We start from the raw sequence: 26,369 nt of genomic DNA, 5'->3' as shown, positions 1-26,369 counted from the left end.
CCAACCCTGGCTGCCTCCCCCCTCCCCCCACGGCTGCTCCCTGAGCCTGGTGAATCTCAGCCCGTGCAGGGGAGGAGCTTGACGTCTGGGCAGGGGCAGCAAATAAAAGGGGGGCATAAACAAACCAGAACTATCATTCGTAGCTAAAATCAGAGCTTGGAAAAGTTACTTTTTTTGAACTACAACTCCCATCAGCCCCAGCCAGCATGGCCACTGGATTGGGCTGATGGGAGTTGTAGTTCAAAAAAAGTAACTTTTCCAGGCTCTGAAAATGATGAAACTGAGGTTGTCATACTTTGGACACATCATGAGAAGACCTGATTCACTAGAAAAGACAATAATGCTGGGAAAAACAGAAGGGAGTAGAAGAGGAAGGCCAAACAAGAGATGGATTGATTCCATAAAGGAAGCCACAGACCTGAACTTACAAGATCTGAGCAGGGTGGTTCATGACAGATGCTGTTGGAGGTCGCTGATTCATAGGGTCGCCTTAAGTCGTAGTTGATTTGAAGGCACAAAGCAACAACAAATAAACAGCCCTCTTGGGTAAGCCCCACAACCCTTTCTGTTTTGCAAGGCTGAGGGAGTGTTTCTGCTCTGCAGGAAATGATATCTGGGCTTTCTCTAGTTCAAGGGGGAGTGCTCTCTGGGTGTGTGTGAAGGGAAGGGGGCTTTAGTTGGAGCATTTGTTATTGGGCTGTGCCCCTTCCCCAGGGAATTCCCTCGGTTGGCTGTTTCCAAGTTGGGACTGGTGGGAAAGTTGGTTATGGGATGGAAAGAGCAGTGGGCTAGCCAGGCGGAGGCATGGCCCATGCGCCTCCCTTAAAGGCAACTTTCTGCCTGGGCAGAGGTCAGCATTGTGTTAGAATGGCTGCCTGGCGCAGTTGGAATACAAAGCCCTGGCCGTCCCTGGATTCTCTTTGGGAGCTGCCGTGTCTGTTGGAACTCCGGTCACTAGCTTGGCAGTGCCTGCACTGACTGGCAGCGGCTGTCCAGGTTTCAGGCAGGAGCCTCCCTCCCCTTCCTGGAGATGTCATCAGGGACTGAGCCTGGGCCCTTTCGCTCTTGCTGCATCATGGAGGGAGCCGTGGCCATCCCCCAGGTGGGCACACCAGGGGGCCGTGCCCGCCTGCTCCTCCAGACTCTCCCCGAGGTTTCTGTAGGCAGTGATTACAGCGTCTGCTTTGTATGAGGAAGGTCCCGGGTTCAGTTCCTGACAGCATCTCCAGGTAGGGCTGGGAATGTCCCCCACCTGAACCCTTGCAGAACTGCTGCCAGTCAGGGTGGACAGTACTGAGCTAGATGGAGCAAGGGTCTGTCTCTGCCGCCTACGTTCCTGTGGATATGGAGGTCCATGGCTAGGAGCCACTGATGGTCTTCCCTCAGTGAACTCATCTCATCCCTTTGTAAAGCCACCTGCAGCAGCGACTCACCCTAATGTCCTGTTGCAGTGAATTCCATAGTTAATTGGGCATTACTGTGCGGAGTGGACTCGCTGGGTGGTGGGGCAAGCAGCAAGCAAAAGCTGTGGCCTTCATCCCCTTGTGGGCTGCGGTCAGCCTGGATGGGCCTTTAGTCTGACCCATAAAGACAGTTCTTGCAGTGTTCATGGTTCGTGTTGGCGGTTGCCATCCATGCAAACTCAGAACTGAGCCTCCCTATACAGAGGCAGTATACCCCTCCCTCTCAGTAGCACATCTTTGAATTCACACATGCAGGGCTGCACCAGCTGGGTGTCTTTTGTTGTGGTTGTTGCCATTGGGGAGTGGAAGCGTCCCAGGAGCTGGGCTCCTGTTCCCTCCCCTCCAGCCTGAGGATTTGGCCGCTCCCCTCCCTGATCTTGGCTGTGCCTCCAAGGCTTTCCTCCTCCTCCTCCTCCTGGCCCATTTCCTTCCCTGGTCCAGCTCTCTGAGGGCCTGGGAAGAGGCTGGTTTCTGACCCGCTGGCTGGCTGCCTGCCTCCCTGTGGGGCGTAGTCGTGGGCCTGGCTGAGGGGCAGCCCTGAGTATTCAGTGGCTGGGTGCCCTATTCCTGTGGTGCTTAGGCTACACCCCCCCTGCCTTAACATAGCAGCAGAATGCTCCTCCCTCGCCTGGAATGTAGAGAGAGGGAGTGGCTGAGGAAGTGGGGGAGGGAGGAGCGCAGGCCATGGCCCCTCCCTTCCCTCCAGCCAGAGCATGAATTGGGGGGAGGGGGAATCCCACCTCCAGGGTTCTGCAGCTGCAATAAACAGGAAATCCATCTCCCCCCTCTCCCCCCCCCAGGCAGCTCAGACCATCTCCTTTTTCAGAATGAACTGCTCTGGAGGCATTCCTGTCACTTTACTCACTCTATCCAGTGGCGGCAGTGGCCCAGGCGGGGCATCCATCCATCTCCTCCTCCTCCTCCTCCTGAGCCCCTCACAGGAGGGAGGAGGGAGCTGCCCCGGAGTCAGCGAGGTGACCCCCAGGCCCTGCTCCACGGGCCTGTTAGAAAGTCACACACACACCCGCCCAGCACAGCAGTGGCTCTGCTTTTGGCAGCAAGTGATACAAAGACCCTAGTGTGACATTTGCTCTTCCCGGCCTAGCCGGGGACAGGAGGGTGTCACTGTGTCACTGGTTGTCTATTGCTAGATATTGCTGGGAGGGAGGAATAGTGACCTGCACTCCCTCCATTGTGCCCTCATTATTTTTCTTCATAAAATGCCTAATACCACTGGGGGCCTGTGCAGAGTTTAAAAAACAGCAAATCTCTGAAATCTCAAGGAGGCAAGAAGTAGTAGTGATGGGGGACTTCAACTACCTGGATATCTGCTGGGAGACAAACTCTGCGAAGCACAAAGCCTCCAACAAATTTCTGATGGGCCTTGCTGATAATTTCCTCTTTCAAAAAGTAGAAGAAGGAACAAGGGGATCAGCAATCCTGGACCTGATCTTAACTAACAGGGACGAATTGGTCACGGGAATTAAAGCGGTCGGTACCTTGGGGGAAAGTGACCACGTAATGCTGGAATTCGTGATTCTGGGGAAAGCCAAAGAAGAAGATAGTCAAATATGGACCTTGGATTTCAGGAAAGCCGATTTTAGCAAGCTCAGGGAAATGATGGGTAGGATCCCGTGGCTAGATAGACTAAAGAAAAAAGGAGCCCAAGAAGTGTGGGAGTTCATGAAGAACGTATTACAAAAAGCGCAATCGCAAACAATTCCAAAGAGGAAGAAAAACGGAAGACATCGGAAAAAGCCAATGTGGCTACATGGAAGACTGGTGAAGGAGGTAAAAATAAAAAAGAGCATGTATAAAGAATGGAAGGAAGGATGCATCACCAAAGAAGAGTACCGACGAGCGGCTCGGGCTTGCAGGAATAGCGTAAGGAAAGCTAAAACCCAGAATGAGCTGAGGGAAGCGAGGAACAACAAAAAGGGGTTTTTCAGATTGAAATTGAATTGGGAGAAAATACGTTCGAAGCAAGAGAAAGACCAAGGAAACGGTGGGACTGCTGCTCAATGAGGATGGCAAAATGTTGACAGATAACAAGGAAAAGGCAGAACTGCTCAATGCCTATTTTGCCTCCGTTTTCTCCCAAAAAGGGAACAGTGTGCAACCTTGCATTGGTAGCAATCTCAGGAAGGGGTCGCGATTGCAGTTCAAGATTGATAAGGAGATAGTCAGGAAATACCTAGTTAACCTAAATGAGTTCAAATCTCCAGGGCCTGATGAACTGCATCCCAGAGTATTGAAGGAACTTCCGGATGTACTCTGGGAACCTCTTGCCATCATCTTTGAGAAATCCTGGAGAACGGGAGAGGTGCTGGAGGATTGGAGACGGGCAAACATCGTCCCGCTCTTTAAAAAGGGTAAAAAAGAAGATCCGGGGAATTACAGGCCGGTCAGTCTGACTTCAATACCGGGAAAGATATTAGAACAGATAATAAAAGAGTCCGTTGGCAACTATCTAGATGACAATGCTGTGATTAGTAGGAGCCACCATGGGTTTATCAAGAAAAAATCCTGTCAAACTAATCTCATCCCTTTTTTTGATCGGGTCACTAGCTTAGTAGATGGTGGAAATGCTGTAGATGTCATCTATCTAGATTTCAGCAAAGCGTTTGACAAAGTCCCCCACGACCTTTTGATTAGCAAACTGGTCAGATGTGGACTACATGGAAATACTGTCAGGTGGATTCACAACTGGTTGGAAAACCGTACTCAAAGAGTGGTCGTCGGTGGCTCTGCTTCGGACTGGAAGGAGGTTTCGAGTGGAGTGCCACAGGGTTCTGTCCTGGGGCCGATACTCTTCAACATTTTTATCAATGACTTAGATGATGGGGTGGAGGGAAGCCTTATGAAGTTTGCAGATGATACGAAACTGGGAGGGATAGCTAACACAATGGAAGACAGGAATAAAATCCAAAGGGACCTGGATAGACTAGGAAATTGGGCTGAAATTAATAAAATGAAATTCAATAAAGACAAATGCAAGATTCTGCAGTTAGGCCACAAAAACAAAATGCACGGGTACAGGATGGGAAATACCTGGCTTAGCAGTAGTGCGTGTGAGAAGGACCTTGGAATTGTAGTGGATCGCAAGTTGAACATGACCCAGCAGTGTGATGCTGCGGCAAAAAAGGCAAATGCAGTTTTGGGCTGCGTAAACAGAACTATAGTTTCCAGGTCGAGGGAAGTAATAGTCCCACTATATTCTCCATTAGTCAGGCCTCATCTGGAATACTGCATTCAGTTCTGGGCACCTCATTTTAAGAAAGATATAGACAAGTTAGAGCGGGTTCAGAAGAGGGCGACGAGGATGATAGCTGGTATGGAGAACAAGTCTTATGAGGAAAGGTTGAAGGAACTTGGCATGTTCATTCTAGTGAAGAGAAGGCTGAGGGGTGACATGATTGCTCTCTTTAAGTACCTGAAGGGCTGTCACATAGAGGAGGGTACAGATTTGTTCTCTGCTGCCCCAGAGGGTAGGACTAGGTCTAATGGTTTTAAGTTGCAGGAGCGTAGATTCAGATTGGACATTAGAAGGAACTTCTTGACAGTAAGGGCAGTTCGGCAATGGAACCGACTGCCTAGGGAGGTGGTGGGATGCCCTTCGCTGGATGTCTTCAAGCAGAGGCTGGACAGCTATCTGTGGGAGATGCTCTAGCTGTGGATTTCCTGCTGTGAGCAGGGGGTTGGACTCGATGGCCTACAACGCCCCTTCCAACTCTATGATTCTAAGTTCTGCAAGCCCCTGCCTGCAGATTTCTGCTGTGGAAGGAGAGGGGCTGTGCGTGTGTTTGGGGGGAGGGGGCTTGTGCAAGCTGGGAGAGTGAAAGAGGGAGGAGTTGACATAGGAAGGAGCATCTGCCTTGTCTGTGCTGATGGGAACCTGTGGGTGCTGCTGCCAGCCACAGCAGGAAAAGGCCCTCCCTGGAGATGCCGGGAGCCTTGCCCCCGAGCTCTGCCCCCACCCCGCCCAAGCAAGAGAACTTGCCAAATAAGAGAGAGGAGAGGAGGCCTCGCTGGACTCGGAACGAGACAAGGTGCAGCATCATGAGGTTATTTGGGCTTGCAGGGCAGCGGGGCGGAGGGGGACAGGCGACAGGAGGGCCCACAGCACACTCTGGACTGGGGTGGGAGGAGGCCTTGGGACTGAGTCGAGGTGCAGAGTCTGTGGGCCGGGAGAGAGGGCGTCTCAGGCCAGTGGCTGACCATGGCTGCTGGAGGGGCTCCTGTGGCCGCCTTGGTAGCCAAGCCTTGGCCAGCAGGAGCAGAGAGGGGGTCCCTAGCGCAGTGGCAGTGGAACACCTGCTGTGTGTGCCAAAGGCCCACGGGGCCATCCCCAGTGGCATGGCCAGGCAGGGCTAGGAAAGCTACCGCCTGCCCCCCAGACCCTGGAGAGCCACTGCTGCCGCCAGCAAATAGCTAGGTAGAGCCAGGGGGTGACCCGGCAGGCACAGCTTCTGATGGGCGTGGAAACCCCTTTGCTTTCTGAGTTGCCTTTTGCTCTCTCTGGAGGGGAGAAGGCAGGCTGTGCTGGGGAGTCGCACAGGATGGCTGTGGAAGGGAGACTGCCGGCAGGCGAGTCCGCCCGTGATTGTGCCTGACCGCTGGGCTCTGCTTTCTTCCCAGGCTGAGTCTGATGTGGCCTCACTGAACCGGCGCATCCAGCTGGTGGAGGAGGAGCTGGACCGAGCCCAGGAGCGCCTGGCCACTGCCCTGCAGAAGCTGGAGGAGACGGAGAAGATGGCTGACGAGAGCGAGAGGTGGGCTTGGGGGGCTGTGGCACTCCAAAGGGCCTTTGGGCCTGCTGGAACTCCATCTGAGGGCTTCAGTACTTGCCTTTGGGTCGCTTTGGGTGGGCTTAGAAAGCCTCGGGGGAAAGAGGTCTTCTGACAAAGACATGATTACAGGAAACAAGGCAGAGAATAACAGAATCGTAGTGTTGGAAGCCCTGAAAGCAACCAGCGGACAGTTAAGTAAGCAGTGGCCAGTTTGGACACGTGTAGCAAAGCAAGAGGTGGTTGCTCATTTCAAGATCAGAAATCCAGGTCGGAACAGTGGCTGGCGTCCGGCCTGCAGTTCCAAATGCAAAGTGGGCAGAGTTGTGCTCAGTCAGTCAGAAGCAAGTCAAACCCTAAGGGTCACCCCCACCCCTAAATCAACAAAGAGGTGGCTCTAGTAGAGAACGTTGTCGAGGAAGCCCACAAGGGAAGGGCTAGCTAGCTCCCTACTTAAAGACAGGGGCAGCTGGCAGGGGTGGCTGAGCTACATGACATAATTGCTGCGGTGCCCTCCCTTTCTCAGGGTGCCTGTGTAACTTTGGGATTTGACTTTCCTGTCGATCAGTGAAATTTCCTGGAGAAATCTCATCTACAGTAAGATGAAAGTTCTACTGGGAAACTTTTGGCAGGTGGCTTGGTGAATACCTTGCAGGGTTTGGAACTGGACGTGTCCTGAAGGTGCTGGCTCAGGCCTTAAAACAAATCTGGAAATGAAAGGGAGTGAGGCTGTGCTGAGGGAGGGAGAGAGGACTGTGTTCAGCTCCCGCTTGCCATTAGTAGGCCTCCTTGTCAGCTGTGGCTTGACTGGACAGAAGGAGCGCTCTCTTGTTTCGCTCTCAGCAGACAGCCACAACTGCATGGCTACCCGTCTGCGAGCCACAAAGGGCAAGTGCCAGAAGCCATTTGGAGGGATGAGGTGGGGGGAGACCTCTGGCCTTGGCTGTGCTGAGGGCTGCTGCTCTAGAGGGGCCTGGAGTCTCCCAGATGGTGTCTGTAGCCCTTAATCTGGGTCTGGCTGTGAGATCTGAGGAGCCCTTTTTGGCTCCGTGGGCCAGAACTGTATCGGGATCTGCCTCATGGGCCAAATTTGATAGGTGGGTGAGACTGCCCACCTGTCAAAATCCTCTGCAATGGGGGATGTAAATGGGAGGGGGGAGGCTTGCAAAAAGCCTTGTCTAAGTCTCCACCTGTCCCCCTTTAAATCCCCAATCTCGGAGAATGGGAAAAGGCTTTAAGACAAGCCCCCATGCTCGTTTGAGCAAATGCGAGCACAAGGGCTGTCTTAAATGTTTTGCAAAAGCCTCTTTGAAGTAGCTTGTGCATGAGAGTGGCTTCAAAGGGTGCTTTTGCACAGGGTTTTACTCCCACTCAGCTGACGATCAGGGATTAAATCCTGCTGTTTTAGCTGCACTATCTTGTTCCCTGTTGAGAACGGGATCATCCAGCCAACGCAGGATTAAACCCTATCCTCCTGCCCATCAGCTGACATCACTGGTGACATCAACTGGTGGGCATGGATTAGGGGAAATGGCCTTGGGGTCCTCTGGGGGGGGCTTGATTGGCCCAAAGGCCGGAGGTTCCCCACCCCTATTTTTAGAGGGAAAATGTTAGTGAGCTTCTAGCCCAGGGCTAGGGAACCTTTGGCCTTCCAGTGGTTGTTGGAATCCAACTCCCATCAGCACCAGTCACCATGGCTGATGTCCAGAGATGATAGGAGTTGTAGTGCAGCAACCTCTGGAGGGCCAAAGATTCCCTGTTCTAGTCCTTGGGTCGGGGCTGGAAGGGTCTACTGGAGCATGCAGGGGGGTAGGGAGTGAGAAACTTTTTCTTTACGTGCCACCTCCAGATTGTGTCTTTGGTAATTGCTGCTGAAGCCCTTCAGTGCAATAGTCTCCCCAGTCCATTTTTGGGTAAGCCAATGAATTTGTCAGGTGTGCAAATTAATCCAAGCCAAGATTGTGGAGCCGCACACGAAGACTGCATTCCCTGGAGGACCTTCCCACCACTGAGCCTTGGGCCGGAGGGGAGGGGAGGAAGGGGCTCCGAGGACTGATAGGTTGTGCAGGCATGTTGCAGCCTTTGCGAGAGGTTTGCATGGCAGTTTCTGAGGCCCTGCCGTGGCCCCTCTGAACCCCTTCAAGAATTCCACAAAGTGGGGTAGTGGCAGTGACTCCCAGGTGCTCAGGGACTCCTGTCCCCTTTTTGGAGCAAAGTCCAGAGGGCCTGGAGTCCAGTCAGCAGGGGAGAGGGGCTCCAATAATCTGGAGTGTGAGCCTCCCCCATCTGGAGGTGCACTGTTGCTTCACAGTCGGCCAGGAGGGCCATGGGAGAGATCTGCTTCCGAGATTTTGGAGCCAGGCTTGTTTTCCATTTAAGTGTTACGATGAAGAGAGTGCAGCCAGAGAAGAGGTCCAGTCCCTAGGAGCCTCCAGGAGGAGATGGCTTGTGTTAAGCAGAGTCAAACTGACCCTCCTTGTGGCCTGGTTCTGTCTAGGCAGCTGGCAACAGGTCTTGGCATGCAGAGTTGCACCCTAAGATCCTTTAAATGGAGATGCCAGAGATAAGGCCCAGGGCCTTTTCGGTGTAGGCCTCATGGGTCTCCTTCTTTCCTGGCCTGGGCGCATGTGAATGTGGTGTCACTGTTTTCATGGTGAGGTCAGAGCTGTTGGGCATTTCTGTGATGAACTTCTGGACTAGCTTCAGCCTCTGATGTCCTTGTGGCTGTGCAGGCAAAGCACAAGGCTGAAAGGACTTTTACTGCAGCCCTGGCCAGACTTGCCCGGGGAGATGCCTGAGGGCTTCCAAGCGTGATGGGATTGGGCTGTCTGGGATGTGCAGCCTTGCTGCTGCTCTAGAGGCGGGGTATGGCCCTGGTGCCCGTTCTGGGAGTGCAGTCCTGGGCCCTTGGCTGATGCTGTGGCTGTTATCCCGTCCCCCCAGAGGCATGAAGGTCATTGAGAACCGAGCCATGAAGGACGAGGAGAAGATGGAACTCCAGGAGATGCAGCTGAAGGAAGCCAAGCACATTGCAGAAGAGGCGGACCGCAAATACGAGGAGGTGAGGCCGGGGCCTGGCATGGGTGGAGGGAGACCTGTTGGGGTGGGAGGGAGGGAAGCAGTCACTGTTGCCCTCCCCCCGTGGCTCCCCTCCTGACCACAGTCTTGGCTTGGCTTGGCAGGTTGCCCGTAAGCTGGTCATCCTGGAGGGAGATCTGGAGCGCTCAGAGGAGAGGGCAGAGGTGGCCGAGAGGTGAGTGCTGCCACAGTGCACAGGGGGGGGAGAGGTGGTGCCTTGCTGAGCCTCTCCTCGTTCCCTTTTGGGAAGGGGCGCCAGGGCTGGGTGTCAAAGCGCACGAGGATGGGCTGGGTTGGGGCCTGAGCCTGTTAAGCTTTCTAGTCAAAGCAGCCACCGTCGCTGCTGGGCCCACCTGTTAGGTGGAAGCAAAGGGCAAAGGCGGCATTGTGCCCTTCCTGCCCTTGCAGGTGCTACTTAGGGTGGGGCTTCTCTGCTTCTTGCCTCTTCTAGAAAGGGCTTTGAGCTTTGGGGTGAGGACAGAATGCTTCTCTGTCTCGGCCCTGCAGCAGAGTGGCCACCTCAGTCCCCTGTGAGGAGGGGGTGCTGCTGCAGTGCCCCGTGCGTGGGATGCTGGCATTCGTGGGGTTGTTTCTCACACACCCTCATTGTTACCGAGCTGGCCCCTTGAGGGTTTTCCTGGCCCCCTTCCCATAATGTTTGACATCCTCCCTAGCACCCACTACGGAGCAAACCTGGTTTCTCCTTCCATTGTGGACCCCCCCCCCCCCGTTTAATTCACACACATTAGGCTGCATTCTTGATCTCCCGACATGAGTGGTGTCGTCCTTGCTGGGTGCCCTCAGTGCTCTCTGGGGGTGTCTTTAGCTAAACCTTGCTTGCCGCACCTTGCCTCCCCAGCCGCATGAGGCAGCTCGAAGAGGAGCTCCGCACCATGGATCAGGCCCTCAAATCCCTGATGGCTGCAGAGGAAGAGGTACTGAGTAGGGGGTTCCTGCCTCCCCCCACAATCTCACTCTCTCTCTCGCTGTGTCTGAGCTGTGCACACTTCCTGCATCTGCCTTCCTGTCGACATTCTGGAGCTCCTCTTCCTTCCCTTTCCGTCCTTTCCTGCCAAATTGCTCCATTCTGTGCCTGGCTCAGGTGCCACACCCCATTGGGCACAGAGCCATGCGATCTGACTGCCTGTGATGATGTGTGACTCTCAGTGGAAGGAGTCCCAAGGGGGTTGCGAGGCGGTTCCTGGGTAGAGATGTTGCTTTGGCCCAGCTCTGCGCCCGCCGGTCTTGCAAGGGAGGGCACAGAAGAACTGTGGGAGACGGTGACAAGGCTTACTCCTTGCGGGGAGCAGCAGTGTGATTTGCAGGCTGCAGATAAGGAGACTGGGGTCCCCTGGCCACAGTCACCAAAGATGCATCTTAACCAGGGGGAAATGGGTGGGCATGAACTCAAGGCATCTCAAGGGAGTTTCCTGGCCTTGGAGAGGTGAAGGTGACCCCCAGCCTGACCTTCCCATCTCTGCAAGGTGGCAGGGGTGGGGAATGACTTTTTTTGACTTAATGGCTGCATCTGCCTTTGCCCAGCCCAGGGAGGGGGCTGTGTGCTAGTGGTGGATGTATTTATTTATTTAGACTATTTCTATACCGCTTAATGAGCCGCCATGAGTTCCAGTTTAGCCGCCATGTGTTCCAGTTTTGGAAAAATGGCGGGGTATAAATAAAGATGATGATAATAATAATAATAATAATAATAATAATAATAATAATAATAGTATAATAATATATAAAAAGAACTCTAAGCAGTGTACAGAAAAGTAAAACAACTACAACAGATATAAAAAATACTCAATAAAACCATAATACAAATACACACATAATACAAATTATTAATATAAATACTGACACAAATTCCTTCATACTTCCCCACTCAACATCTCTCAACCTCCTGGCTCCCACGCAGAACTCCACCTATCCACCCTAGCTCTCGCCCAGGGCCCAAAGCCTCACAAAGAAGTGGGTTCCCAGGGGATCCCAAAGGTGGCATTTAGGAGCCATGTTTTATAAGCCTGGGAACCATCTTGCATGCTGGATCTTTCCTGCCGCACATGAAAGGGCCTGTGCTCTTCCTCTCCACCAGCGAGTTGGCCTGCTCCGTTGATAGCCTGTCAGCCAGGATCTTCTGCCCAGGCTGCTCGTTTAGCCACCCACATTCTGTCACACGCACTGAGCCCCTCCCTCAGCTCATGTGTGAAGATTGCCCCCTCTCCCCTCATCTAGCAATTGATCTGATGACCAGTCAAGGGGACATTTGCATTCCCAGCTGGGCTCATGGTCTCTGCTGCCAAAATGGGGGGGGGGAGAGAAAGTGCTTGGTGGGGCCAGATCAGACCCCCCTCCCGCTGCTTAGCCACCTGCCCATGGCCCCTTGGAGCAGCAGGAGGGTCGCTGCGGACAAGCAGCTGCAGCACGTGGGGGGGGGCTCCTGCTGAGATGCCCACAAGCTTTCATGTGGGTCATTGGGGCATGGCCCCAAGGCAGCTTTTGGTTCTGGGCTCAGCCCTAGGAGGTGTGCTGATGCCAAGGGGCCTCTGGAGTTTCTGCAGATACCTGGGGGGGGGTTGCTTTGGTGCTGGATACCCACAGCCCAGGATGTGGGTCCTGGCAGGCAGGCAGGGCCTTGGCGGTTCTGGCACCAGAGGAACATGCTGCTGCTTCCCCTCTTCTTGAAGTACTTCTTTGCTTTCTCAACTGGTTCTCCCCCCTCTCTCCCTGCCCCTCCTCTCTCTCTCTCTCTCTCTCTCTCTCTGCTGCCTTCTCTCCTGCCTCTGCCTTTTGGGCCGGGACACAGTAAATGTGGTGACCTTGAGGAAGAGCTGAAAATTGTCGCCAACAACCTCAAGTCCCTGGAGGCCCAGGCGGATAAGGTAGGGGAGGCAGACCCGGGGATGGGGGGGGGGTCGTGGTCAGCTCTCCTGGTGGAGGAGGTCCTGTTTGGAGCGGGGGGGCAGTCTGTGAGATGGGGGTTGTCTTCTGCAAAGGGAGCCTGGATGGTAAAGAAGTGGGGGGATGGGGCAGTGGGCTTCACTCTGGAAAGGTGCCTCTTCTGAGGAGCAGTGGAACAAAGGCCGCTGACCTCCACTCTTTCCCCCTTTTTCAACATGCTCTCTCTCGCCTCCCCCCCCCCATCTCCAGTATTCCAACAAGGAGGATAAATATGAGGAGGAGATCAAGCTGCTGACAGACAAACTCAAGGAGGTAAGAAGGGCCTGGAGATGGTGTTGGGTATGAGTGTCGCACGTGTGCATCTGAGCCCCGCAAAAGGGGTGCAGCAGGGCCCCGCTTACCGGCGCTTCGCTTTCTGGCATTCCGCTAATGCGGCGGCTTTCAGTTAGGGGAAATTCCCCGTTTTAAAGCCGATTTTGTGCTTTTGCAGCATTTTCGCGTGACGCGCCCCATTATACTAAATGGGTTCTGCTTTACAGCAGCAGTCCGGAATGGAACCTGCCATATAAGCGGGGCCCGCCTGTACGAGTGAGTGATCTAGGGACATGATAGGATTTTCTTTGGAATATTTGCCTTCCTAGGTGACGTTGATGATTAACCCTCCTCTCTCCGGTGCCATGCATTAGTATAAATTCCTGTTGCTGCTTACCTTGTAGACTCTAAACTGTCATGAACTTAGTGTTTGGTTGGAACTATGGTTCAGTGAAAGGGATTATTCCTTAGATAAATCTTCAGTTCTGGACCTTCATTATTCACTATCAATACACAGCGTCCTGAGGTCAGGAAACCAGTTCTGGTTATCCTGAAGTTTGGGGTCATTGTGAGGGCTGTATTCCAGAGGGCATTGTAGCTGGGCTTCTCTGCCCTGATCCATTAATAAGAACCAAAGAATAAAACTCCTCAAAAGTGCCTGCCTCCTGACATGGATGCCTCCCCTCCCCCTCTCTGTTAGAAGCTGGTTGAGGAAGGTTTGTAGGTCTGAAGGTTGGTAGAGGACCTGCACGTGCGCAAGGCCCCAGTTCAATCCCTGATAAGTGTCTCCAGGCAGGGCTGGGAAAAGAGTCCCTGCCTGGAACCCTGGAAAGCCATTGCTGCCAGTCAGTGCAAGCAGTACTGAGCAAGATAGGTCAATGGTCTGGCTCTGTCCAAGGCGGCTCCCTGGGCTGCTGTGGTCCAAGGACTGAGGGCCTATTGGGTTAAATGGTGTGTTGCATTTGAAGTGGCATTTAGAATGAAAATGTGGACTCTGCTGGTGGCCCAGTTGAGCCAGCCATGCCAGGCGAGCAGGAAATCCTGAAGTCTCCCCACCACCCTCAACCTGGCCTTGGGAGGGGGCAGTGGGAGCTTCCCCAGCCCCACCTGAAAGAGCAGCATCTGGGTAGTGATCTTGGAGGCTGCAGTAGAAGGGAAAAGGGTTGGCACCCGCCCCACGCCATGCACAGTGGCCCTGACTCCAGAGCTGGATTGGTAACTGTTGGCTGTGACCTTGGCCTGCTTAGAAACAAGAGACATGTCTCCTTTGCTGGCAGCCTGGGCGTGTAGAAGGAAGTGGCACGAGATCGCTTACTTGATGCCAGCATCTGCAGACTCCTTTGGACATGTCGTCCCATTGAACAAAGTGAGATTTACTTACAACCCAATCCTGTGCACACTTACTTAGAAGCGTCCAGGTCTTTCAAGAAATCAGAGCTGGTACTTACTGAGCAGTATAGTACTATTAAGTTTATTTGTGTAATGCTTTGCACAGAGGACCCCCAAAGCAGTGAACAGTTTATTAAAAATAAGACAGAACAAAAGAATTGGCAAAAGAAATGCAAGAAGACAATAAGGGATGCTAAAAAAGAATTTGAGGAGCACATTGCTAAGAACATAAAAACCAACAAAAAATTCTATAAATACATTCAAAGCAGGAGACCATCTAGGGAGGCGATTGGACCCTTGGATGATAAGGGAGTCAAAGGTGTCCTAAAGAACGATAAGGAGATTGCAGAGAAGCTAAATGAATTCTTTGCATCTGTCTTCACAGTGGAAGATATAGGGCAGATCCCTGAACCAGAATTAACATTTGCAGGAAGGGATTCTGAGGAACTGAGACAAATAGTGGTAACGAGAGGAAGTTCTAGGCTTAATGGACAATATAAAAACTGACAAATCACCGGGCCTGGATGGCATCCACCCAAGAGTTCTCAAAGAACTCAAATGTGAAATTGCTGATCTGCTAACTAAAATATGTAACTTGTCCCTCGGGTCCTCCTCCGTGCCTGAGGACTGGAAAGTGGCAAATGTAACGCCAATCTTCAAAAAGGGATCCAGAGGGGATCCCGGAAATTACAGGCCAGTTAGCTTAACTTCTGTCCCTGGAAAACTGGTAGAAAGTATGATTAAAGCTAGATTAACTAAGCACATAGAAGAACAAGCCTTGGTGAAGCAGAGCCAGCATGGCTTCTGCAAGGGAAAGTCCTGTCTCAGTAACCTATTAGAATTCTTTGAGAGTGTCAACAAGCATATAGATAGAGGTGATCCAGTGGACATAGTGTACTTAGACTTTCAAAAAGCTTTTGAAAAGGTACCTCACCAAAGACTTCTGAGGAAGCTTAGCAATCATGGAATAAGAGAAGAGGTCCTCTTGTGGATAAGGAATTGGTTAAGAAGCAGAAAGCAGAGAGTAGGAATAAATGGACAGTTCTCCCAATGGAGGGCTGTATAAAGTGGAGTCCCTCAAGGATCGGTATTGGGACCTGTACTTTTCAACTTGTTCATTAATGACCTAGAATTAGGAGTGAGCAGTGAAGTGGCCACGTTTGCTGATGACACTAAATTGTTCAGGGTTGTTAAAACAAAAAGGGATTGCGAAGAGCTCCAAAAAGACCTCTCCAAACTGAGTGAATGGGCAGAAAAATGGCAAATGCAATTCAATATAAACAAGTGTAAAATTATGCATATTGGAGCAAAAAATCTTCATTTCACATATACGCTCATGGGGTCTGAACTGGCGGTGACTGACCAGGAGAGAGACCTCGGGGTTGTAGTGGACAGCACGATGAAAATGTCGACCCAGTGTGCGGCAGCTGTGAAAAAGGCAAATTCCATGCTAGGGATAATTAGGAAAGGTATTGAAAATAAAACAGCCGATATCATAATGCCGTTGTATAAATCTATGGTGCGGCCGCATTTGGAATACTGTGTACAGTTCTGGTCGCCTCATCTCAAAAAGGATATTATAGAGTTGGAAACGGTTCAGAGGAGGGCAACCAGAATGATCAAGGGGATGGAGCGACTGCCTTACGAGGAAAGGTTGCAGCATTTGGGGCTTTTTAGTTTAGAGAAAAGGCAGGTTAGAGGAGACGTGATAGAAGTCTATAAAATTATGCATGGCATTGAGAAAGTGGATAGAGAAAAGTTCTTCTCCCTCTCTCATAATACTAGAACTCGTGGACATTCAAAGAAGCTGAATGTTGGAAGATTCAGGACAGACAAAAGGAAGTACTTCTTTACTCAGCGCATAGTTAAACTATGGAATTTGCTCCCACAAGATGCAGTAATGGCCACCAGCTTGGATGGCTTTAAAAGAAGATTAGACAAATTCGTGGAGGACAGGGCTATCAATGGCTACTAGCCATGATGGCTGTGCTCTGCCACCCTAGTCAGAGGCAGCATGCTTCTGAAAACCAGTTGCCGGAATCCTCAGGAGGGGAGAGTGTTCTTGCACTCGGGTCCTGCTTGCGGGCTTCCCCCGGGCACCTGGTTGGCCACTGTGAGGACAGGATGCTGGACTAGATGGGCCGCTGGCCTGATCCAGCAGGCTCTTCTTATTTTCTTATGTTCTTAACTAAATGCCACTTCAAATGCAGTAACCCATTTAACTCAATAGGCACCTTGGCCCTCAGTCCTTGAACGACAGGAGCACAGGAATATAAATTTAATAAATAAATAAGCAATAGATCATGCATCAGCCAAAATCAATATAGGGCAACAAAATGAGGGGATGGGAATAACAAATCTTAAAATGTAAGATAAAGAACAACTGAAATTGGTGCACTACATCCCATTAAAATCTTGAGGGCACGTCAGGGTCTTCAGGTGGCACCTGAAAGCTGTCAAGGAGAGCGCAGGACGGAGGTGGGAAGGGAATGCCAAAAGGGTTAGGGCCGTAACAGGGAGGCCTCACCTTGGAGGGCAGAGGCCCTCCAGGCAGGGCCTCCAAGGAGGATGCAAACAGCCAGCAGACCTTTGGTAGGTATATATTTTATTTACTAACTAAAATGTGTGTCCTGCCATGCTGCACAAAAGAGCACAGGGTGGCAAACGTCAAAATGGTAAAACCATTTAAAATAAAATATTTTTAAAATAGTTGAAATCATTTAAACACTCTTAAAAGCAATCGCATATCCTCATGAGATTTCAGGGTTGGCACGGCCAGTATTTTGGCAGCCATCAGATGCTTGGTAAACAGGAATGGACAATCTTAAACTCTAGCTCAGTATTGTCCTCCCTGACTGGCAGCAATGGCTATCCAGGATTTCAGACAAGGGTCTTTCCTAGTCCTGCCTGGGACCTTTTGAGTGCACACTGGGTGCTCTCCCACGGCGCCTCTCTGCCCTTCCCCTCATCTGGGAGGGGGCAGCCGTGTGCAGCGGCTTCCGTGATGCACTCATGGTAACCCAGAAGAAAGCATTCTCACAGAGGCTGTCCGGAGCTTTATGGGCTGAGGGAAAGCACTTTGAATGATGCCCAGGAGAAGATTGGAAGCCTGTGCAGCCTTTTTGAGGGTGAGCAGGAACACCTTCCCTCCTATCATGTTCCACTCAGCCACAATGTATTAACCTGCTGCAATGGAGAGACTTCAAAGGCAGCCCCACGTATAATTCATTGCACTAATCTAATGTAGTAAAATGCATGTCCGTGCTGTTCAGCAGTGTCATCGATGCATATGACTTGTATTCAGTTCTCCCCCTGGTCGACCTCTGGGCATGAACAGGTTCCCCGTGATCAGCCATGTGGGCTCTGTGGGTGGTCCTGGTGAGATCTGGGGCTCAGAGTGTCTGTGCTGATTTGCTAGTCCCTGCAAGGGTCAGCAGGATGATCACCAGAGTAAGCGCAGGATATGATTGCAGTGCTGTGTGTCATTTGTAATCTGTAACCTCAGAAGTTCCTTTTCTTTCCTGTAGAAAAGCAATCTTTAAATCATTCCGCTTAGTAGGTGGTTCTGATTCAGCTTTAAGAGAATAAACATTCGAATTAATATTCCCCTTTTCCAGTATAAAATGCACAAATTCAGACAAAATAAAATTTAAAAATGCTTACAATCTTATGTTACAGATATGGAATTTATTCTGTTAAATGTAGATAGCATTTAACCCAGATTATTTCTGAAAATACAACTTAATTTTTATTATTCACTCTGCCAAGTAAAATGTGAAAACGCTTATATAGCTGTAAAAAACAGCTTCAAATAAATAAATAGCAACAATGTTAATCTCTTCTTCCCTCCTGCTATTTTGAGACTTTTTTAAAAAAAATCCTCCTCCTTTTCCTCATTCCCTCTAATAGCAAACCCGAATGAGTTCAAACAGGATTGGAACCAAAGTGTGTGTGTGTTGGGGGGCACTAAGGGATAAGAGCGGAGATATCTGCATGCTTGGGGGAACCAAAACAAACATCTTAAAGCAATTGAATCTAATGGGGAGAGAACGTCACTGCAGCATGGAATGTTATAGGTCAGTCAGAAAAGAACAAAGGGAAACGGTGGGGGAGACGAGGTGGTGGAATGCCCTGCTTGAGCCCGGTGACAGCTTGTATGTTGCAGCAGCAGCCAGCCTGCAAGTCTTCCTGATGTTGCTGGACTTCATCTCTGACCACAGGTCATGCTAGCTGGGACTGATGGGAGTTGGACTCCCATTTGCCCCGCTGGTTATGGCATCCTGGCAGGGGGCAGGGCTGACTGGGACCCTGAACATGAGCACTCCTGACATGGGGTGGAGACACAGGGCACGTCTTTGGCAGGCCCTGCTTGTAGTTGTGGACACTGCTGCTTTTTACAAACAAGGAGACTGGTCTCTGCCCTGAGCGTCAGCAAACAGTCTGAGAGTCAGCAAAGTGAGAGTGGAGGCTGCGGAAGGAACAGACTCTGGTTCCCCGTACAAGGGCTTTAAAACTTGCTGCTTTATTGCCTCTTCGCTCCCCTGCTTCATGCTCCCTCCCCTCCCCAGGTTTCGTTAACAGCCAGTGAAAATCCCTTTGCAAAAAGCCCCCCTCTTTTTGGTGGGTTTTTTGCTTTGCAGTGGCTGGGATGTGCACCTGACACAAGGAACTGAGTTCAGGCGGAAGGTGGGGGGGTGAAGCAGAGCAGTTTGTTTTCCCTATGTTTGGGTAGGGTCAGGTGTGTTTGGGGTGGGGCTGGGGCGCTCCCTCTTCTATTCCGAGGGGCGTTCAAAGGCTTGGAGAACTGGGAGAGGGGATGCAGCGGCTCCTGCCTCCTGGGGACGCTTGCCTAACAGCAACCTGGGAGGGGAATGATCCTCCCCCTCCCCAATGTCCTCCTCTCTTTTCCTCCCCCCGCCCCCAGGCTGAGACCCGGGCAGAGTTTGCTGAAAGGTCTGTGGCGAAGTTGGAGAAAACCATTGATGACTTGGAAGGTAAGGAGGTGCTTCCCCCTCTGCCCCCACCCCCAGACTGATTGGGTGGGGAAGTGCAAGGCACGTGGCCCAAGGCAGGGTGGTGGGCTGAGAGTGTTGGTGGGGGCAGGCCAAACCCGAAGGAGGGAGGGGGGCTGTGCCGGGCAGATGCCTTTGTGTGAGAGCCTTCCTCCTCTGCATGCCAGATCCCAGCCCCCCTCTCTCTCTCTCCCTCTCTCCCCCCTCTCTTTTTCACTCCCTCTCACATTCACTCTTTTCTCTCCCTCTTCTGCACCGCTGTGCCTCACTCCCCACGCCCACCTTCCATGCACCCCTGAAGACGAGGTCTATGCCCAGAAGATGAAGTATAAGGCCATCAGCGAGGAGCTGGACAATGCCCTGAATGACATCACCTCCCTCTGAGCCCCACGGCACGCCAGCCAGGGCCCCCTCCCCTCCTCTCTGTCTGCTCCCTCCCCCTTGCTTGCCCAGGTGACCCCCAAGGTTGTTGGGGGGGCTCATCCTCCCACCTGGTGCCTCGAGGCAGAGTGGGGGGATCTTGCTTCAGTGCCGAAAGTGCCTTTCCAGGCATAGCAGGAGGGTTGAGGGCTCTGCTAGCAATACAGCCCTCATTTGGGGGGTGGGCGGTGTGGGCTGTTTGGGCTGGAGAGGACTCTGGACTCCTTCCCCTTGAGGGTTGGGTGGGAGCAACAGCCTGGTCTTGGAAAGAGCATCGTCCCAGGCATCCCCCCCTGAAGCCCCTGCTGTGCCCGCCCTCCATGCTGCATTTCACGCCTCTGTCTTCCTTCTCTCCAGTCTCTGGTTCAATAAAGACTCTCAGCAAAGTCTCTTCTGCCATTTCTCTCTCGCCTCCATTTCTGTCACTTCTGCCATGCTGCTCTGAACACGTCTGTTGCCCAGCAATCCTGGTTAGTTGCTTTGCCTCCTCCAGGGCAGAGAGTTTTGGGGCAGCTCATTTGCACTTGGTTGTGGGGAGGGCCTGCGTATGCCTCGGAGCCCCTGGAGCTTGAGGGTCAGAGTGAAAGAGGATTCCTTCCCATCCTCCACAGCTGGGTTTGGCCCACCTGCCTGAGATTGGGGGAGGGGGCTGCAGGCAGCTGTGAGCCCCCCCCCCGCGGATTCCCTCTCTAAATTGGAGTGGAGGAAGAGGACTTTGTGGGTTTGGGCAAGTGAAACTGGTGTCCTCTGCCGGTTGACTGGCTTGCTTGCTTCCTGGCTCTCAGTCCGCACAGAAGGGACCCCTGAAGGCAGTTGGTGGCTTCCACACTGGAGACTAGTCCCTTTGCTCCTCCACCAAATGGGTCTTTTCTTGCTGCTGCTTATTGGGGGGGATGGGGGAAGCGGGAGATAACTTGGGGTGGTTGGGGGTGTCTTGGGCTGTCCAAGGGGCATTGGTTCTCAGCAGAGGCTGCCTCCAAAGTGCTGGCCTGCGTGGCACGGAGGCCACGGGAGGCATTGGGCAGCCTTGATTTCGGTGGTTCCTCTTTTCCTCTGCGCTGACGGCCCTTCCTTCCTCCTCTCTCTTCCTGCTGCGGCTGATGTGTCTCTCTCTCTCACTCTCCTGTACAGCACTCCAGGCAGGAGGCGGAGAAAAGCCGTCTCCTCGCTAGTGAACTCCAGCTCCTCCTTAAGGGCCTCCCCAGCTGAGCCGAGGTGCCCCGCCCTGCCCTTGCTTGTTCCTGAGGCAACCCCACCTCCTGCCCCCCCCCCAGGCAGTGCCACGGGTGAGAAGCCCCTTTCCTCGAGCGAGCAGCTGGGGCTGCCTCACTCTTTGCACTGGCGATGTGGAGAGGCCCCTTCACCCATCAGAAAGTTTGCCTTCCTGGGGGAGCAGTGTGGGGCCTGCTGGCAGAGTGGCCCGGTTCCCCGTCTGAACTGGGAAGGCAAGGGAAGGGCTCGACAGATGCTGGGGTTCCTCATTGCTCAGTGCTGGACAGAGGGGGCTCCTTGAAACAGCTCCCAAGGCCTTTGGTCTCCAGTGGGTGAACGGGGGTGGCTGGGACACGATCCTGGTGAGCGCCGTTTCTCCTTTCTGCCTCTCCACCTCTCCACCTCTCCTGAACTGCTGCTGCTCCTCCTCTCTTGCTCCTCTTCAGGGATTGGCACCCTCTTCCAAGCTGCCTCTGCCGGTCAGTGTTGGTGTTTTGGAGTTAGACTTGCCTGTTCTCCTTAGAAGCAGGTGGCTAAGAGGGCATCCATTGTGGGCATCTGGGCCAGACAGACGATCACAGCTGCTGCAGCTGTGGGAAAGGGGGTGGTTCTTGCCGTCAGAGCTGCTGGACTGAACTGGCCCTTTGTGCGTGTGTGTGTGTGTGTGTGTGTACCTCTTCTCTTTCTCTCCGGGGTGTGGGTGCTTTGTTCTGGTTGTGGATGTGCCTGGGTGCCTGCTTGCTGGCCTGCCTTGTGTTCGCAGAGAGCCTGGCTAGCGCCAAAGAGGAAAACGTCGGCATCCACCAAGTCCTGGATCAAACGCTGCTGGAACTGAACAACCTCTGAGGCGGGAGCTGGAGGAGCAGCTGCCTCCCCCATGGCCCTCTGTTACCCAACCAGTGCCTCTGGGCAAAGGGAAGCCCTCTTTCCCCAGGCGTGTGCTGGCCCCTGCGGGGCTGTGCCTCTGCACTGCCCCGCCTTCCACTCCAGATATTAAAGCAAATTGAACAGAGAACCGTTGTGTGTCGTCGGGTCTTTGGGGCAGGCAGGACCAATGGAGGGTGCCTCATGCTCTTGCTCTCAGAGTGCCAGGAGAGTGGTGCACGGCCCACCACAGGGCACAGAGGCTGCCTCTGCACCCACCTCTCTATGGCTTTCCTTTGTTCTCACGCTAGTCGTGCTGGCCTTGTGTACTGCTGACTTTACGGCCAGCTGCTCCTGCTCTCCTTGTGTGAGGCAAGTGCTGTGGCGGTGTTGGAACCTCACCGAAACCCTGGCAAAAGCCCACCTCTCTCTTTTAATGGCATTTTTAATGATTCTTTTGTGAGCCTAATGGAGATGTGGTGAAACAGAAAACCAGTGGAACCATTATCCCTGGATATAAACTATAGCCGAAGGATATATTGGAGGTGGTGTCCTCCATATGTGAAAGAGGGCATTGGACCCAGGAAGCTAGAAACCCCAAAAGGGGCAGACTCCACAGAATTGTCGTCAGGCCCCCAGACTAATACTGTGGATTTTCTATTGTCTCCCTGACCACACTGCTGAGGGGAGATCTTGAGATGAAAAATGAAACTGAACAAGCATCCAAACTAGGAAATGTTGTAGTAATGGGTGACTTCAACTACCCTGACACAGACTGGCTACATATGGGTTCCAGTCGTGACAAAGAGGTGAAATTTCTAGATAACTTAAAACGACTGCCCTAGAACAGTCGGTTGTAAAAAATGAATTCTTTGCATCCGTCTTCACAGTGGATGATAGAAGGCAGATCTCTGTGCCTGGACTAACTTTTGGACAAAGGGAGTCTGAGGGACTGAGGCAGAGCAGTGATGAGATATGAAGGCAAAATAAACACTTGAGAAATCACTGTGTCTCGATGCATCTACCAAGAGTTCTCAAAGAACTCAAATGTGAGATAGCTTATCTTGTTACTTGTCCCTCAGATCTGCCTCCATACCCGAGGACCGGAAAGTGGTCAATGTAACACCAATTTTTTAAAAGGGAACCGGGGGGATCCTGGAAATTACAGCTAGGTTAATGTCAGTTCTGGGGAAACTGGGGGAATGTATTTTTAAAATAACTAAGCATATAGAAGACAAGCCTTGCTGAAGCTGGTATTTTATTTGTTAAATTTATATTCCACCCATCCTCCCAGAAGGAGCTCAGGGCAGCAAACAAAAGCACTAAAACACTTTAAAACATATTAAAACAAAACATCTTACAAACAACTTTAATAAACATCTTAAAAAGCATTCCAGCACAGATGCAGACTGGGATAAGGTCTTTGAGAAAATGTCAACAAGTGTACAGATAGAGGTGATCCAGTTAACCTAGTGTACTTGGACTTTCAAAAAGGTTTCGACAAGGTACCTCAAAGACTCCTGAGTAAGCTTAGCAGTCTTAGAAGAAGAGGAGAGATCCTCTTATAGATCAGGAACTGGCTAGAAGACGGGAAGTGGAGAGGAGGAATCAATGGGCAGTTCTCCCAATGGAGGCATGTAGAAAGTGGAGTTCCCCAAGGACTAGTATTGGGACCTGTGCTTTTCAACTTGTTCATAAATGACCTAGAGTTAGGGGTGAGATGGCCAAGTTTGCTGATGATACTAAATTGTTCAGCGTTGTTAAAAATGAATTGCAAAGAGCTCCAAAAGGACCTCTCCAAACTGAATGGGCTGTAAAGTGGCAAATGCAATTTAATGTGAGCAAGTGTAAAGAGGTGATGTTGGGGCAAAAAATCTTAATTTCACATAGATGCCTCTGGGGTCTGAACAGGCAGTGACAGACCAGGAATGAGACTTTTGGGTCACAGTGGATAGCTTGATGAAGATGTCGACTCAGTGTGCGGCAGCTGTGAACAAGGCAAATTCCATGCTAGGGATCATTAGGAAAGCTGTTGAAAATAAAACCGTTGATATCATCATGCTGTTATACAAATCTATGGTGCAGCCGCGTTTGGAACACTGTGTACAGTTCTGGTTGCCTCACCTTAAAAATGATATTGGGGATAGAGCGGCTCCACTAAGGAAAAATTACAACAGTGCCACATTTTTAGTTTAGAAAAAAGGTAAGGGGGATATGATAGAGATGTATAGAACTAGAAATGGTGTAGAGAAAGTGGATTGAGGAGTTTTTCTCATCCAATGAAACTGAATGTTGGAAGATTCGGCACAGATAAAAGTCATTTTTTCACACAGCACATGATTATTTCTTTTGTCCTGAATCTTCCAACATTCAGCTTCACTGGATGTCCATGAGTTCTGATGTTATGAGGGAGAAAAGCTTTTCTCTATTCACTCTCTATTCCATGCAAAAGTTTACACACTTCTGTTATATTACCTCTTACTTACCTTTTCTTTAAACTAAAAAGCCCCAAATGCTGCAATCTTTCTTCACAGGGGAGTCGCTCCATCCCCTTGATCATTCTGGTTGCCCTTTTCTGAACCTTTTCCAACTCTACAATATTGTTTTTGAGGTGAGGCGACCAGAACTTCACACAGTATTCCAAGTGCGGCCGCACCATAGATTTATACAACAGCATAATGGTATCAGCAGTTTTCCTTTTCAGCGCTTTCCTAATGATCTTTTTCACAGCTGCTGCACACAGGGTCAACATCTTCATCAAGCTCTCCACTATGACCCCAGGGTCTCATTCCTGCTCAGTCACTGGCAGTTCATACCCCATGAGTGTATGTGCGAAATTAGTGTTTTGCCCTGATATGCATCACTTTACATTTGTTTACACTGAATTACATTTGCCCTTTTAAGGCCCATTCACAAAGTCTGGAAAAGCCCATTTGGAGCTCTTCATAATCCATTTTTGTTTTAACACCCTTGAACAATTTAGTATCTACAGCAAACTTGGCTACCTCACTGCTCACCCCTAACTCTAGATCATTTAAGAACAAGTTAAAAAGCACAAGTTCCAATACCGACCCTTGGGGGACTCCACTTTCTACAGTGTGGTGTAGTGGTTAGAGTGTTGGGCTTGGACCTGGGAGATCAGGGTTCAAATCCCTGCTTGATCATGAAGCTTACTGGGTCACTGCCTCTCAGCCTAACCTACATCACAGGGTTGTGAGGATAAAATCAGGAGGGGGAGAACCATGTACACCACCTTGAGTTCCTTGGAGGAAAGGTGGGATATAAATGTAATAAATAAATAAATAAATGTCTCAATTGGGAGAACTGTCCATTTACTCCTGCTCTCTGCTTCCTGCTACTTAACCAATTCCTGATCCATGCGAGGACCTCTCCCTTATACCGTGATTGCTAAGTCTTTGGTGGGAGACTTTGTCAAAAGCTTTTTGAAAGTCCATTTACAACTTGGATAACACTATGTCCACTGGATTACCACTATCTATATACTTATTGACACTCAAAGAATTTGAGTAAGTTAGTGAAACAGGATTTCCCCTTGCAGAAGTGATGCTGGTTCTGCTTAGGGAGGAAATGGGGTGGGGGAAAGAGAGAAAAGTGGAACTGAATTTTGACAGAGTGGAGAAAAGGGCATTTTGACAAGGAACAAGAGGAGAATTATCTGGCTCAGAATATTTTGGTCAGGGATGCAGAGGAGAGTGTGTCAATGTCTCCCTGAAACCATCCTAGTACAGTAAAAGTAACAAAGTGAGGAAAAAGAAAAAGGTGTTCTAGAGAAGGAGAATCGATATAGGGAAGGGGGATACAAGCTCTTCTGAGGAAGACCAAAGTTCCTGGAAATGTCAAACAGAGTGGGGCATCTGCAACTTTAGGAAGATTCCTGGGAGAGACCCCCAAACCCTCAGCTGGCTAGCAGCAGCTTTTATTGCCAAATCTGTAATAACCAGAACACAAAGACTAAAAAAACAACTTCCTGATAGTGATTGAGTGTTAAAAGCTTTTGAATGGTGCCAGCTGGGAAACAGTTATGATTATGGAGAGGGGGAAGAGGGAAGGAGGGGCATTTTGGTGATCATATCCTGGCTTAAGAGCGCCAGGAATCTGATCCTCTTGTTTACCTTTACAAGAGATAAGAGAGGATGGCAAAGATTTAAAGTTAAAGGAGCAGCAATGAACGGCTTGCCAGGAAATACTGCAACTCAGGTTGCTTGACTACGCCCTATGCTCCATGCCAAAACAACTTCCCTTCTCAGGCGAAGACTATCTTTCTTGTAGCAAAATCTGGATTTTAGGGGGAATTTTTAACAGCCCAATGGCTATTTTCTCCATCCACTGTCAGAGGCGATATGCATCTGAATAATACCAGTTGGTGGGAATCACAAGTGCAGAGAGATGCTGGTTATACTCATACTCTGCTTGCTTAAGGGCTTCCCATGGGCATCTGGTTGGTCACAGTGAGAGAGAAAATGCTGGACAGGATGAGCCCCCTTTGGCCTGATCCAGCTTCAGGCCTCTTTCGTTCTTAACCAGCACTGTCCCTCCACCTTGCCCTTGTTTTCTGCCTTCAAATGAGTCACCTGCACACTGCTGATGCCCAGTAAACGTCAGCAGCAGCTCATTAGTAGATTGAAGTTTGTAGCACCAGCTTTGCAAGGGGAACAGAGGCCTCCCCTCCCTTGCCAATGGAAAGGGGCGTGAGAGAGAACCTTTATGGAAGGAAGTTCATCATGCACTATGGTGGTGTGTCAGCAACAGCCGCTTGAGGTTTGTGACAGGGCAGTTAAGACCCACATGCAAAATAAACAAATGCAACTCTTAGGAAAGCAATCCAGGACAAGCTGCTCGCTCTACCACAAGACACGAATTTTGGTATCTCCCAAGCCTTAAGTGACCTTTTAGAAAGGGCTTCCTGTCCA

General features: G+C 51.0%; 1 protein-coding gene across 8 annotated transcripts in view; it reads left to right on the top strand.

Moving 5' to 3' along the window:
* The window catches only part of TPM2 (tropomyosin 2), a 36,602-nt gene extending 15,013 nt beyond the window's left edge, over window positions 1-21,589 (top strand). For 2 of the 8 annotated variants that reach the window (XM_061612420.1, XM_061612455.1), the window contains 7 exons: window positions 6,102-6,235; window positions 9,194-9,311; window positions 9,433-9,503; window positions 10,188-10,263; window positions 12,479-12,541; window positions 18,855-18,924; window positions 21,338-21,589. In XM_061612420.1, the coding sequence (XP_061468404.1) occupies window positions 6,102-6,235; window positions 9,194-9,311; window positions 9,433-9,503; window positions 10,188-10,263; window positions 12,479-12,541; window positions 18,855-18,924; window positions 21,338-21,420 (615 nt within the window). In that variant the 3' untranslated portion in view covers window positions 21,421-21,589. Of the gene's footprint in view, window positions 1-6,101; window positions 6,236-9,193; window positions 9,312-9,432; window positions 9,504-10,187; window positions 10,264-12,134; window positions 12,211-12,478; window positions 12,542-18,854; window positions 18,925-19,243; window positions 19,762-21,337 lie in introns of those variants that run through there. The other 6 variants (XM_061612401.1, XM_061612439.1, XM_061612411.1 and 3 more) reach the window with 3 other exon arrangements.
* Window positions 21,590-26,369: the final 4,780 nt, after the last annotated feature.

This window comes from Rhineura floridana, chromosome 1 (genome assembly GCF_030035675.1).
Source record: "Rhineura floridana isolate rRhiFlo1 chromosome 1, rRhiFlo1.hap2, whole genome shotgun sequence".
NCBI lineage: Eukaryota > Metazoa > Chordata > Lepidosauria > Squamata > Rhineuridae > Rhineura > Rhineura floridana.
The sequence above is the reverse complement of the archived record's forward strand: the minus strand, read 5'-3'. Positions and strand labels throughout refer to the sequence as shown.